The sequence below is a fragment of the Cyprinodon tularosa genome, unplaced genomic scaffold (assembly GCF_016077235.1).
Source record: "Cyprinodon tularosa strain WSP-4 unplaced genomic scaffold, ASM1607723v1 ctg1376, whole genome shotgun sequence".
NCBI classification, from domain to species: Eukaryota; Metazoa; Chordata; class Actinopteri; order Cyprinodontiformes; family Cyprinodontidae; genus Cyprinodon; species Cyprinodon tularosa.
Genome location: NW_024038196.1, coordinates 15,607 through 30,000, shown reverse-complemented (window position 1 = coordinate 30,000; position 14,394 = coordinate 15,607). Strand labels below are relative to the sequence as shown.

Genomic DNA, 14,394 nt, shown 5'->3' with positions numbered 1-14,394 from the left:
GTCAAAAAGGTGCTTTTTTAATTGTGTTTTATTTTGAAATGACACATCAGATGTTGCTGTCAGTTTGTGGTTGTGTTCTAGAGGTGTCCCTCTGTCAACCAGATGTGGTGGAAGTCATTGGAAACAGAGAGTTTTCCAGCAATGGGCACGGCAACTTAGGTTAAAAAAGTCAAAAAGTGCTTTTTTAATTGTGTTTTATTTTGAAATGACACATCAGATGTTGCTGTCAGTTTGTGGTTGTGTTCTAGAGGTGTCCCTCTGTCAACCAGATGTGCTGGAAGTCATTGGAAACAGAGAGTTTTCCAGCAATGGGCACGGCAACTTAGGTTAAAAAAAGTCAAAAAGGTGCTTTTTTAATTGTGTTTTATTTTGAAATGACACATCAGATGTTGCTGTCAGTTTGTGGTTGTGTTCTAGAGGTGTCCCTACTTCAACCAGATGTGCTGGAAGTCATTGGAAACAGAGAGTTTTCCAGCAATGGGCACGGCAACTTAAGTTAAAAAAGTCAAAAAGTGCTTTTTTAATTGTGTTTTATTTTGAAATGACACATCAGATGTTGCTGTCAGTTTGTGGTTGTGTTCTAGAGGTGTCCCTCTGTCAACCAGATGTGCTGGAAGTCATTGGAAACAGAGAGTTTTCCAGCAATGGGCAAGGCAACTTAGGTTAAAAAAGTCAAAAAGTGCTTTTTTAATTGTGTTTTATTTTGAAATGACACATCAGATGTTGCTGTCAGTTTGTGGTTGTGTTCTAGAGGTGTCCCTCTGTCAACCAGATGTGCTGGAAGTCATTGGAAACAGAGAGTTTTCCAGCAATGGGCACGGCAACTTAGGTTAAAAAAGTCAAAAAGTGCTTTTTTAATTGTGTTTTATTTTGAAATGACACATCAGATGTTGCTGTCAGTTTGTGGTTGTGTTCTAGAGGTGTCCCTCTGTCAACCAGATGTGCTGGAAGTCATTGGAAACAGAGAGTTTTCCAGCAATGGGACCGGCAACTTAGGTTAAATAAAGTCAAAAAGTGTTTTTTTAATTGTGTTTTATTTTGAAATGTCTTTCAGCATAAATACAAAGTCTAAAACTCGAAGCCGTTGTAAATCTATTTCCAGTAGATTAAACATGGACCGGATGCGCGCTTTTATTGTGAAAGCAGCACGTAAATGGCAGTACCATAATGTCTGGAGCTGTCGCGCATGTGAAAATCGAGAGCGGGCTGTTATTTTTGAAGAGGGGCTACCTTTACCGCAGTAAATTGTACCATAAAACCACATAGCGTTAATCTCACGTTAAAAAAATTATCGCCGTTAAAATGGCCTCGCGTTAACGTGTTAATAACGCGATAATTTTGACAGCACTAGTTTATATTACTTTTTTATGTATTTATTACTGTTTTCAAGGCTGCACTTCAAAAAAATGAAATTGTCCAGAGCCATTTTAAATGAAATCACTGTCCCCCAGACTTCCGTGGTTATATTCTTTATATTTACATTTTTTTTTTAAAACAAAGCGGAGTGTGTATGACATCATCCGCACACGGCGGCTACCATTCATTCATCCTGTCCGCTGAACTGCTGCTAGTTTTCCTCACATGCCTGGAAGATGTCTAGTGCTGCTACCACAGATGATCTCGCTCTAGAAATGGAATTGAACGATTCAGATTAGCTAGAATGAATAGAAGGGGTAGAGCGTAGCCGCCTGTGGCCCAGGCTGCCTGTCACAACTCCAGTCCTGCGTGCGGATGACGTCAGACATGCCCCGCTTTGTTTAAAAAAAATAATAATATCAAAAATATAACCGTGGATGTCTGGGGGACAGTGATTCGCCTACATGTTATGAATGCTGGCGTACCATAAATGATAAATTATGAACAGTTTAGTTTGTGCCTTCAACTCGTTGCCCATAGGAAGACGTTACTTGGATATAACCTAACGGAATATCTTCAGAACGGCTCCAAATGACACAAAACTAATATGGGTGAGTAGAACATGATGTAATAATGTAAAATCAAGGGCCTAATTTAGAAGAAAACGGCGTTCCCCTTTAAGGTGCATACCACCACCTACTGTACACTAGTGTGTAGCAACATTACTTTACATTAAATTCTATTTTTTAATTTTGTATTCTGTAGATAAATAAATAGATAATGCTTTCCTTAATCGGTGAATATCCTTTACCTTTCCTTCATTTCCCAATATTCCTTTAAGACTCCATTCCTGGCCTGTGAAGTTTTCATCAGTACGTGTTCTACATTTTCTTTTTCTCCACTTCCTTCTCATTCATCATTTCATCTCTATTAAATATAAATTGTCATTTAAATAGGTGTGACTCACTCTTAACCTGATCATTATTACTTCTTCACTTCTGTTTCTCTCATTAATGACTCTATTTAATACTGATTTTTGTTCCTTATATAATCCTCTTCTTATCTTCATTCCACCTCTTTTGCCATTTTTCCATTTCTTTACTCTTAATAAGTGTTTTACCTTCCCCTTTCCCTAAAGTCACCACAGAGTCATAGAGGGTTATAATCAGGGGCCTGCTCACTCCAAAGGACCTCAGCCTCCTCAGGAGGTGGAGGTCTGGCCCTTCTTATACAGGATGTCGGTGTTATTATTCCAGTCCAGTTTATTATTGATGTGATCACCCAGGTATTTATAACTCTCCACGCTTTCTATGTCCTCCCCCTGGATGTTCATAGGGGGGTGAGGTGGGGGTCTTCTCCTGATGTTGATCACCATGTCTTTGGTCTTACTGGTGTTAAGATACAGGTGGTTCTTTTCAAGCCAGTCCAGTCCATGCTTCAGCGGGAAAACCATGTAGAAGGATCGGCAGGTGGAGGTGATTCCCCAATCCTGCCGTGGATTGAAAAATATTGTCTTATGTAGATTTAAGAATAAAGCTGCACATCTATGAAGACATTTGTTTTTCCTTTTTTGAGTCCAGAACAGAACAAGCTTCAAAAACATACTGTCTTCAGAACTACTGCAGATGATATGATGAACTGACTTGTGTATTTATGTTGTATATTTCTACTCTTTTTCATGTTCCTATTATTTCCTAATGTGCAACTTGTGTAATTTTTTAATGGTTTGTTCATAATGTAATGTAATTTCTTTATGTGAGGACCCCAGGAAGATTAGTGGCAACTTATTTGGCAGCTAATGGGGATCCTAATAAAAAAAACTTTTTTTAGTCATTTTGAAGCCTTTTGGAAGAAAATTATTTTTGAAGAAAAGAAGAACATTACTGCACTTAAGTACTTTTTTGAGTATCTTTACTTGAGTCATTTTTTGTTTTTCCAGGAAGCTGTTAGTTCCTTCTTCCTTTTGGTTCAGCGTAGCTTTTTAATCCTCTGTTTCTGTTTTTCCATCCATCATGGCAGATAGCAGCCCTTAGAACTGAATCTGGACGCCACTGATTTACAGAATTAATGACGTTCCACAGATGAGAGGAACTCAGAGCAGATATTATTAGTAGTTTATAATTTGATAAGTTATTGTCGTGTGGCCAATCTGTTCAGTAGGGAGAGTCTCAGATCAGAGTTATAGTTTCTTTGTGGTCATAGATTCAACCTTTAACCTCTATTCTATAGAGAAAATGTGAGGAGAGTCAATACTCTCCTGTTTTATTTTTGGTTTGTTTTGAAATACAAAATAATAATAAAATAGTCCTTATTTTTTATGCTAAACACATTTCAAGGTGGTGTAGAATCTATAGCATGTGGTTCTGCACATCAATAGATCAGGTGGTTTCTGAAAGTTACAAATTTCTTTAAAATACACAGAAATGTTCTGATATTAGAAAATGTAATTTGTATTTTTGAATACTTAAGTATTTTCAAAAGTTAGTACTTCAATACTTTGACTAGATTAGGTGTTTGACTGAGTAACATTTACTTGTAGTTGAGTAGGATTTGACTATGAGTATCAGTACTTTTATTCAAGTACTACAGTTGAGCACATGCTTCATTCTCTCTCTATTCTCCTATTCTGCAGAATCTGTTAGTTCAATCTCTAACCTTCTGCTCTCTCTGCTTTTCCTCAGAGTAGCTTTGCCTCGTCTGTTCCTGTTTGGCTGTGACGTCATCCTGGAAAGAAACATCAGCTGTGCTGCTTCCATCAACACCCTTGTTTATAGATGCTGGAGATCGGGCTGTTTTCCAGTGTGGTCCTGTTTCTCTGACCGTGACTGAGTGGATGTGCTCTCATCATCCTCTGACATGGGAGCTGCCTTGGAGCTCGTCTGCCTGGGTGTGTGTTTCCTGGACGGGGCCGCTTTTACAGCTGCTTTTTGTATCTCTGCCTCTGTCTTCTTAAACCCCAGTCGGCCTCGGCAGATGGCCGCTCACACTGAGCCTGGTTCTGCTGGAGGTTTCTTCCTGTTAAAAGGGAGTTTTTCCTCTCCACTGTCGCTACAAGCATGCTTAGTGTGAGGGATTGTATTTGAGTCAATGAGTCGATGCAATCAACTGGTTTTCCTTAGATAGAAAACTTTGAATCAATTTGACTGTATGATCTGGTTGAACTGTAAAGTGCCTTGAGATGACATGTGTTGTGAATTTGGCGCTATATAAATAAACTGAATTGAATTGAATCATCCATCACTGTCTAACCCTGTCAATACCCCTCAACAGAACCCACTGTCCCCACAAGGTAACAAAAACAAGTCCACACACAATAGCGTCATGTTATAAACAACAAACTGTAAAAACAGGCCCTTTAATGTATTTTCTCACCAGAGTGCCATATATTACATATTTTATCTAGCTTTTCCTGGTTAAAGTCTGACTCTCCAGGATCCGATCGGGATAAATCCACTGGAATGTTGCTGAAGTTGAGATCCGGGATCTGAGGGTCTTGATGGCGTTCCTGTTACCATGGAAGTTGAACCTCAGACAGAAGAAGAACTGGGCTCTAGGTAAAAGTCCGGGGTTGGTGGGATTTACACATGGGGGGATTTATCATTAGGCAATACTAAGCAGCTGCCTAGGGCCCCAAGTTCCTGGGGGCCCATAAAACTCTTTTTACATGTATAGTTAATACAACTATTCCTTATTTGTGCGCATTAATTATGTTTTTGATCAAAATCCTTTCACTAAAACGCCATCAGAACGCTTATAATACTAAGTGTGTCTCTAAAGTGTATAATGTAATGATGTAATCATGTGATAATGTGATGATGTGACAGTCTGAAGATGTATAAAACGCCTCTTTAACTGTTAATCAGGGCCTCTTTTTAAGAAGTGAGCCCGGGGTTATGCAGCTGTCTTCTGTAACTAAAAGCCACTTCTCTGATCTGAGTAAGATTACAACTTTAATCAAAATCTGTTGTCATGTCTCACGGTTATTTAATACATATAACTTATGAAGTGCTATTTAAAAGAGTTTGTCTCAAGTGATCTTTTTTTTTAGGAAAAAGAACCGGAGAGATAAAGCTTGAAGGTGTAGACACAGAGAGCTTATCTTTAACAAAAAAAAAACAGTGCGAAGAGCAGTGTTGCCAACTTAGCGCTTTTGTCGCTATATTCAGTGACTTTTCACACCCCTCTAGCACTTTTATTACAAAAAGGCTCCTAGCGCCAAATCTAGAGACTTTTTTCTGCTACTGTAATGTATTTCCTGAATAAATAAAAGCCTTAAAATTCTGTTTTATCCCTCGTCTCTGCCAATCTGCACCGGAAATGGGATCTATGCTACTTCCAGTGGATAACTTTTTCGGCTTTGGATTTGAACATAAATCTAGTCTTTTTGAGTTTTATGTGTTTGTTTCGTTTTAACCTCCTGCTATATAGTGCGTAATCTAAAAAAAGAAACGACTAAAATCCAGATAAAAATGGTTAATCATATTTAGCCAGACTGTTCTGAGCATGTCACGCGATGATGTAAGAGAAGCTGTTTAGTGAAGAAAATGTAAAAAGCATCAAAATTGTCCCACAGAAGTCATAAAACATTTTGTTACAGATGTTTATTAGCATTCTCTAGTGAGTTAAGGATAGAAATAAGTAGGTTTAGTACCATAATTACATTATTTATGGATAGCCAATGTATATCTATTCGCGCATGCGCAGAACGGATCGTGCTTCAGTGACGGATCGGGTAGTGACATCCTGGATGTTGTTCTCGCCCCTCCCTCTTTACCCAGCATGCATCAGCAGACCTGTCTGTTCTTGAAACTGACAGCTGTCCCAGCATGCACTGCAGCAGCAGCAGCTTTCAATGGAGCGCTCACAGAGCTCAGAGCATTAAATTAAAAGTTCTCTTTTCTGTTGCTGTTGTTCAATAAAAGTACGTTTTAAGATCCTTTGAGGTGGGAATATTATACTTTAAAGCATCACTATATGGAACATTTACCAACTTAATGCGTAATTAAACATTTTTTTTCCAAAGTTGAGAGGACCGCAGCAACCAGTGGAGCTCCAAGGCTAACGGCAGCCTGGTTTAATCCTAACCCGTCTGCAGCAGCCCTCGCTCTGCATAGCCGTGTGTGAAGGACCGCTGGCATTTGATTTGTGTTTATCGGACTGTGTTCATTATTATTCCCTGAATAAATGAAAAAAAAAGTTTATTATTATCTAGAGAGAAATAATAACAGGAGGTGAAATGCAGCTCCAGACTAGCCGAGCGTGTGATGATGTCATCAGTACGCTTCTGTTCCAATTGACCCAGATTTATGCATCGTGCTCCATCCTCCCCAAGTCTACACTCTCCTGTGTTCTTCTTAAGAACGGACTTGTTGAGGACACGAGTCTTTACTCGCGTTCTTGTGAAATGGTAATAGACGGGTATGGGGCACTGCAGGCTTACAAAGAAGCCAGAAGCCAAGTGACACCCATTCCAAAAGGGTGGACCCGTTCGTCCATCTAAATTAGCATGTTTTCTAAACAAAACGAGGCTTTGTTGGGCTACTGTATAAAGCTTTGAACTCAACGCTATTTCTAACATTTTGAATGAAAAAGCTTCCTGGATGGGAGGCGAAACGTCTACAAACTTGGAAACAAAGTCCAGTGGATTGTTTTTTAACGTTTTTTAAAATGACTGTGACCTGGATGAATGAGAACCTTCACCAGCATATCTCCTCATAATGTTTCAGTGATTCATCTCATTCGTTCTGCATAAAAAAAAAAAACAAAGATTGTTGAAAGAAGTGCTTAGTTATTCTGTGGTTGATTTAAAAAGTCATTTAAGGAGGCTGGGAGGCGCCCTGCTACCGTGGGACAGAACCCTCGACAGCCACACATAGAAACCTTTATAAAAATATGTTTTAAAATCCGTCATAGGTAAATATTCATCATAATAATACAACATATGGGCCCCATTAGATGGGAGGAGTGCTGAGAGCAGTACCAGTGTCTGTAAGACAGGAATAGCGGGGCCAGAACCCCTCAGCAGGTATCAGTCTGCTCCTCCAGACCCAGCTGGGATCAGAACCAGGATCCTCTACTCGCAAGCCGACACGCTGCTGATCTTTGCTGTGTTCTCGCTCCAGGGTTGGAGGTTCTGCAGGGCATACAGCGAGCTGTTCTGCAGGCACAGTGGGTCAGGTGCTACCGGCTGGTTGATGGTTTTCTGGAAGGCCTCCTGCTGCAGCTGCATCAGAATCCGGTTGGCCTGCTGCCGCTCTGCCTCACGCTCCTCTGCTGTCTGCCGCCTGCAGAGAGGATGGAGAGAGTCAGTGGCTGCCACTACTTCACTGGACATCTACGGGAATTCTTCTCAGAGTCAGGGGTAGATTTAGGTAATATGGGGCCCTAGGCAAAAACAGGCGGGGGCCCCTCTGAATTGAGAAGACATCACATAAAACAGATAGATATAGATACTGAAATGTTAATAGAATAGACATCTTTTATTTGTTCTACGTTTTGTCAAGGAATGAAAGATTTTTTCCAAGCACTAAGCTCAATTAGCTGATTGCTCCTTCCTGTGCTTCCAAAAAGGCGACAGCAAAAGTAAATAACCCAGTCCTTCGTTTCACTGCAGACAAGCCATGATCTGCTTACAAATAATTAATTTCAACTTTCAAATTCATAATTTCGACTTTTTTCGACTTTTACATTTTTTATCTCATAATTATGACTTTGAAAGTCGAAATTATGAGTTTAAATCTCATAATAATTATGACTTTCTATTTGTGTTCCTTACTTTCATGTGGCAGAAACAGGCTTCTATAGGCAACGGTATGCAGACAACAGAAACATTTCTTTCTCTAAGTCTGGACTTTCAAATCTTCTTTTCAGAAAATTAAAGAGAGAGATCATATCTCTCCTATCCAGGCTTCCCTTCATTGGCTTCCTGTTAAATCCAGAATAGAATTTAAAATCCTCCTTCTCACATATAAATCCTTAAATGGCCAAGCTCCATCTGATGTCAGAGATCTGATTGTTCCTTATGTTCCTAACAGAGCACTTCACTCTCAATCTGCAGGTTTACTAGTGGTTCCTAGAATTTCTAAAAGTAGAATGGGAGGCAGATCTTTTAGTTATCAGGCTCCTCTCCTGTGGAACCAACTACCAGTTTTAGTCCGTGAGGCAGACACCCTGTCTACTTTTAAGGCTAGGCTTAAAACTTTCCTTTTTGATAAAGCTTATAGTTAGAGTGGCTCAGGTTATCCTGATCTATCTCTATAGTTATGCTGCTATAGGCTTAGACTGCTGGAGGACATAGGGGACCTTTTCATCATTCTGCTTCATTCTATCTCTATTCTCCCCCTCTGCAGAATCTGTTAGTTCAATCTCTAACATTCTGCTCTCTCTGCTTTGAATTGTTTATGTGTCCATGAGACCGGGGAAGATTTCCTTTTTAATTTCGGGTTAATTGAAGAAATATACTGAGTTAACGAGTTCCCTCTCCTAAGTTGTCTGGTATATTACTTAATTAAACTGTTTATTTATTTTATTTTAATTTATTTTATTTTTGACACAATTTGACACAGTAATGACTACTTTCATCATATCTATCACTGAAAATGTGTTAATTTAGCTCATTTGCTTCTAATTTGGTCACTTTCTTTATGTTACATAAGCTGTGCTGATGATGCATAATATACCATTGGAAAGCTTACATTTATCATCATCTTCCCTCGTATCCAATGAGGCGTTTAAGTGCTGTTGGAATTTAGTCTATTTGGCGAGAATTGGCATAAATAGTCCCATTTTCTCTTTGTTTATCTCTTAATTTTATAGACTGTTATTTATCAATAATTCTTGTAACATATTGGGTTTATTTGCATTCTGTATACATTGCTTGTACGTTTCTATTCTAGGTAGATTTGATATGCTTGTGTTGTTTCTTCAGGTACTTATTTTAATTTATTTCTGTATTTTGTAAAAACCATTAACAAAAAAAGAAATAATAAAAAAAAGAGGTTCAAAGAACAATCGCCATCTACATCTGCACAAGTTCAATAAAGAGTGGCATGAGTGCAACTGACTGTCATCATTGTTCTGACCAGACAACCTGGGGAGATTCAGGATTAAATCAATTGCCTACACAGTCTTTGAGACTTCTTCCCAATATTTATATTTAAATACAGTTTCCTGTGAAAAAATGAAAACTGGTTGATCCTTTATTTTTATTCTATTGCTAAATCATCCTGTTAAAAGGGAGTTTTTCCTCTCCACTGTTGCTACAGGCATGCTTAGTGTGAGGGATTGCATGAGTTGATGCAATCAACTGGTTTTCGTTAGATAGAAAACTTTGAATTAACATAGACAGATTTTATTTGTCATTTTGTTTACACAAGTGTAAAACCAAAAGAAATTTGGTTTGGAACAGATCCCTGGACAATTTCAACTTTTTAAAAAAATTTTAAACTTTTTTTAATCTGACTGGATGGTCTTGAGATGACGTCTCATGAATTGGTGCTATAGAAATACACTGAATAGAATTGAAATGAATGCAGCGCTCTGAGCGCTTCTGTTTGCTTTCATTGTGTTTTTATAAACACAGCAGGAAAATAAAAGCATTTAATTCATATAAAATAAAATATGGTCAAATCTATTTTCATACAAGAAACAAATAATAAATAAATACATAAATATATATCTATAATTTAACATCCGCCTGAAGAATTAAACGTAGGTATTTGGTAGGATTAGCGGGTTCTGGTCCAGGAGGCGGATCGGTCCGCCCTCATCTACTCTCTTTTTTTTTTTTTTTTACTTTATTAAACAAAACAAAAAAATAATTAAATTTTTTTCATTTTTAAACTTTTAATTCTTACAAAAATAGTTAAAAATAGAAGTAAAATAGATTAGAATAGATATAAATAAATAAAGAGGCATTAATATTACAACCAATGGACACATACAAAACTTAAAACAATTAAAAGAGCCAGACTCATTCTGCAACAAGACACTTCCTTGGATCATTTTATCGAGTCAAAAAAACCAACAAAACAGAAATGTATTATAAGTTTATTTATATTTATTATAAGTTCATTTATAGGCGTTTTTGAAACTTATTAATGAAGGTTTTTAATTTTTCATTTTCCCATGACAATATTGACCATGTCATTCTTGTCTATTAATATTTGATTGAATATTTTGTCATATTATCTATTTAGTTACTAAACCAAATAAGCAGGTTCTGCCAAAAGTGACCCGCCCTCATCTACTCGCACATTTCTGGAAATAAAAATCAAACAGCAGCTGTGTTTGGAAGCGCTTATGGCCCAAAGTCTCACCTCCACTTGGTGCGCCGGTTCTGGAACCAGGTCTTCACCTGAGCGTCCGTCATCTTCAGCGCCTTGGCGAGCGCCGCGCGCTCCGCAGACGCCAGGTACTTCTGGCGGTGGAAGCGCTTCTCCAGCTCACAGATCTGCAGCCTGCTGAACGACGTCCGCGGCTTCTTCTTCTTCGGCGGAGTGCGGTTCTGGTACGGATGACCTACACGGCGCGTGACAGTGAGGGGTGAGAGGGAGACTGGAGGGGGTGATGATGATGATGAAGAAGAAGAAGACAGGGTGAGCAGAGAGGAGAAGAAGCTGGTCTGAAGGCCAGAAAGAAGCTGGAGGGTTTAAATGAGCAATTTTAATCACCATCGATCATGACTTTTAAAATCCCAGACGATCGGTAGGCCAAACATACTAATTCAAAATCTAATAAATAGTTCAATATTCAATCAGCTGGTTGTCGGAAAAAAAAAGGCTTTCCGATTTAAAGGGAAATTATTAACATCTAATTAGGAATAGATTTGTTTATTTTGATATATAAACCTTGGTTGAAATAGTTAATTTAAGGAATTCATGCTATGAAAATGTTTCGCGTGAAGCTGGAATTGATTGCTGATTTCTTTTACTTTTAAAATGATAAAAAAAGATTAATATCTTCCCCAAAGGTTTGTAGATTATCACGAATTTATTGGTTCAGTTCAAAGACTTTACTGCTGTGATGTTGGTGTGATTTCTTCTTCTTCAGTTTAGTAAAATTATATTCTTTCATATATTGATCGGCTCAGCTCAGATTCAATCTGTTTTTGAAAGAAAACGAAAATCCGCAGGAGGAAGAGTTGGATTCAAGGAAGGGAAGCTGATTAGAGGAGGGGAAACTTCAAATAAAATATCTGAATAAAAATATTTCTTTTTTTTGTCTAATTTTGTCTGATAACAAAATATGACAGGCTTTATTATGGTCATCATTTAAATAACTATTATTAAGAAAAATAACAAGGACAACAGTGATAAATGTATTTCACTATATTGGTTATTATTATTATTTAATTAAAAATACTACTCCAACAGAGTGATTAAATGTTGTAGTAATACTGGTTTTAATCATGGAAATAATTAGATGAATTAGAATAACATTAAATTAAAATTATTTTATTACTAGAAATAATAACAATAATAATAATAGATGTAGGCTATTTCATCATATTCTTCATTATTATTATTATTATTATTATTATTATTAGTAGTAGTCGTATTATTTAAAAAATACAAGGCCTACTAAAGATGAGAAATAAAATGTTGTGGTAATTCTTGGTTTTAATAATGAAAATAATTATGTTAAGAGAAAAAACATTAAATTAAAATTATTTTATCAGTAGAAATAATATTGATAATAATAATAATAACAGATGTAGGCTATTTCATTATTATTATTATTATTATTATTATTATTATTATTTTATTATTATTATTATTATTATTAATGGTTATAGTATTATTACGTTAAAAATACTTGGCCTACTCCAAACGAGAAATTAAAAATTTTAGTAACTCTTGGTTTTATAAATGAAAATAATTAGCTATATTAATAGGAATAACAGTAAAAGCATTACTAGAGCTAATGATAATAATAATAATGTAAATAGCACCTGTGAAGCGGTCCTTGGTGTAGCGCCGGTTGCTCTCCATCCAGGGGAAAGTCAGCGCGCCCATGTTGCTGACGCCGCCGCTCGCGGCAGGCGGCCCCGCGGAGCTCCCGGTGCTGAGCGGCCGGTGCGCGGGCACTCTGATGACCCCGGTAGAGCCCATGTTGGTTCCGTTTACGTTGACGCTCATGTTCATGTGGTAAGCTCCCCCGAGTGATGCCATCCCGCATGACCCGCCGGCGGCGCCGCCGTATCCGCCGCCGCACGTAAAGCCTCCCGCGCCGCTGTAGGCCGGGTGTCCGTAGTCCGGTTCGTGCATCCTCGCGCCCAGCATGCAGCTCTGCTCCACGTTGCTGAGGATCTGATCGATGCCGAAGTTGATGGGCTCCACGTGCGCGTGTTGCTGCAGGTGAGTCCCCAGGATCCCGATGTGATCCATGGCGCTCGGTGCTCCGCGCGCCTCCCTCGGCTCTCTCCCAGCGTGGCTCCTCTGCTGGACCTGCGGATCGTTATCTAGCGACGGGGAGCGTCGCGCGCGTCTTTCTGTTCGCTCCCGGCCCACCCGCCCTCATCTGTGCGGGTCATCAATCAAGCTGCCAAGGAGGGAGCGATATTAGGGGCCCCAGTCTGCAGGGCCCACAGACTGGACAGAGGGCAGGGATTAGAGGACGGATTCGTTTGGAAAGTAAACACACCTTTACTTCTCATCGATAAACAATCATTTTGTTTCTTTCTTTCTTATTTATTTATTTATTTCACATTTTCTTAATTTAGGTCCTGAAATGTAATTCCTTCTTATTCTCATAACGTTTAGGCCCTTGATTCCTGAGTCAAATACCTGTGGACCAGTTTTAATCTGTGGATTATTTTAAACATACATAAATCTGGATTTAGACACTTGGTCCGTTTTTCTCCAGAGATTTTTTCTCCACGATAAAAAACAACAACAAAAAATCAGAGTAAAATAGGAAGGATTCGTATTAAAATGATAAGAGAGCAGAGGAAGCCATGTCGATGGATAAATAGTTAAAAAAAATCCATTTAAAAATAGAACAAAGTTTGATTCTTCTAATAATCGACCTAATGGCCTGAAAGGATCCGAGGTGCAGATGAAAAACGAGCGGCTCTTAATGCGCAGCGGCTCCTTATTGCTGCGGATCTGCCGTTATTATTAATTCATGTTCAGAGGGATGACAACACATCCACTGGATTTTCCTTTTATTGTGTTTGTTTTGTTCTTATCTCAGGCTCATGCAATCACACAAACCGTTGTTTTCGTTTATTCTGTGAATAATCGACTGCGGCTCTAATGAGCGCGGCTGTTCATAAATAAATGTGACCCACCAAAAACCCAAACAATTAAGTGAAAGATTAAACCAGAACCTCATTGATTTCCACTCCTCCAAAGGCCGCTGGGACTTCATTACTTAACGCGGTACCTCAGATTAATATTTGATGTGCATTTGAAAGCTGCGATTGGCCAGCTGCCTCTCATCAAATCTTAATGCTGGTGGCAGCCAATCAGCGCACGACTTGGTTCAGGACTAGACCAATAAATGATCACCAGGGACCGGATGGAGATGAAATGCAATCATGCAGTAATGCAGCCAGTGTTTGGAGACAAGCAGCAGGTAGTTACCATCTATCTTCTATATAATCAACACTCTTCATCTGAAAGCAGAGCAGCTTTTCTTCACTGATAACTTCAGCTCAGAAGGGTTTGATCTGCAGGATCTGGAACCTTGGTCCTGATGTGCTCAGTGACACTGCCTGGCATCTTCTCAAACATAATCATTTAGGGACTGTCCTTCTGTGCTTTGGGAAGAAAAAAAAGCATCTCAAATGGTGACAAATAGCCACTCAGAGCAGGTATGAAGGGCCTGTTCTGTCAGACCAGCATACCCATACTCAATATGCATATGCAAGATGTCCGATTTACTTTAGTTTTGTGGAAAATACTTTAAACTACCTCAACTGGCGTGTATCCCTTTAGTCATGTAGAAAACAAAACAAAACAATTTCAGGTCAGATCGCCAGACGCTTCAAAACACACCAAAAAGTAAGTAAATAAATTGTTTTTTGCACATGGC

General features: G+C 38.6%; 1 protein-coding gene across 2 annotated transcripts; it reads right to left on the bottom strand.

Moving 5' to 3' along the window:
- Window positions 1-6,811: 6,811 nt before the first annotated feature.
- Window positions 6,812-12,885, bottom strand: tlx1 (T cell leukemia homeobox 1). 2 transcript variants are annotated; one of them, XM_038278089.1, is made up of 3 exons: window positions 12,308-12,885; window positions 10,674-10,911; window positions 6,812-7,640 (listed from the first exon to the last, which is right to left on the bottom strand). In XM_038278089.1, the coding sequence occupies exons 1-3, from the start codon at window positions 12,741-12,743 to the stop codon at window positions 7,430-7,432; spliced, it is 885 nt and encodes a 294-aa protein (XP_038134017.1). In that variant the 5' UTR covers window positions 12,744-12,885; the 3' UTR covers window positions 6,812-7,429. The 2 variants fall into 2 exon arrangements, with proteins under 2 accessions (XP_038134017.1, XP_038134018.1); XM_038278090.1 differs by having other exon boundaries at window positions 10,674-10,875; window positions 12,308-12,883.
- Window positions 12,886-14,394: the final 1,509 nt, after the last annotated feature.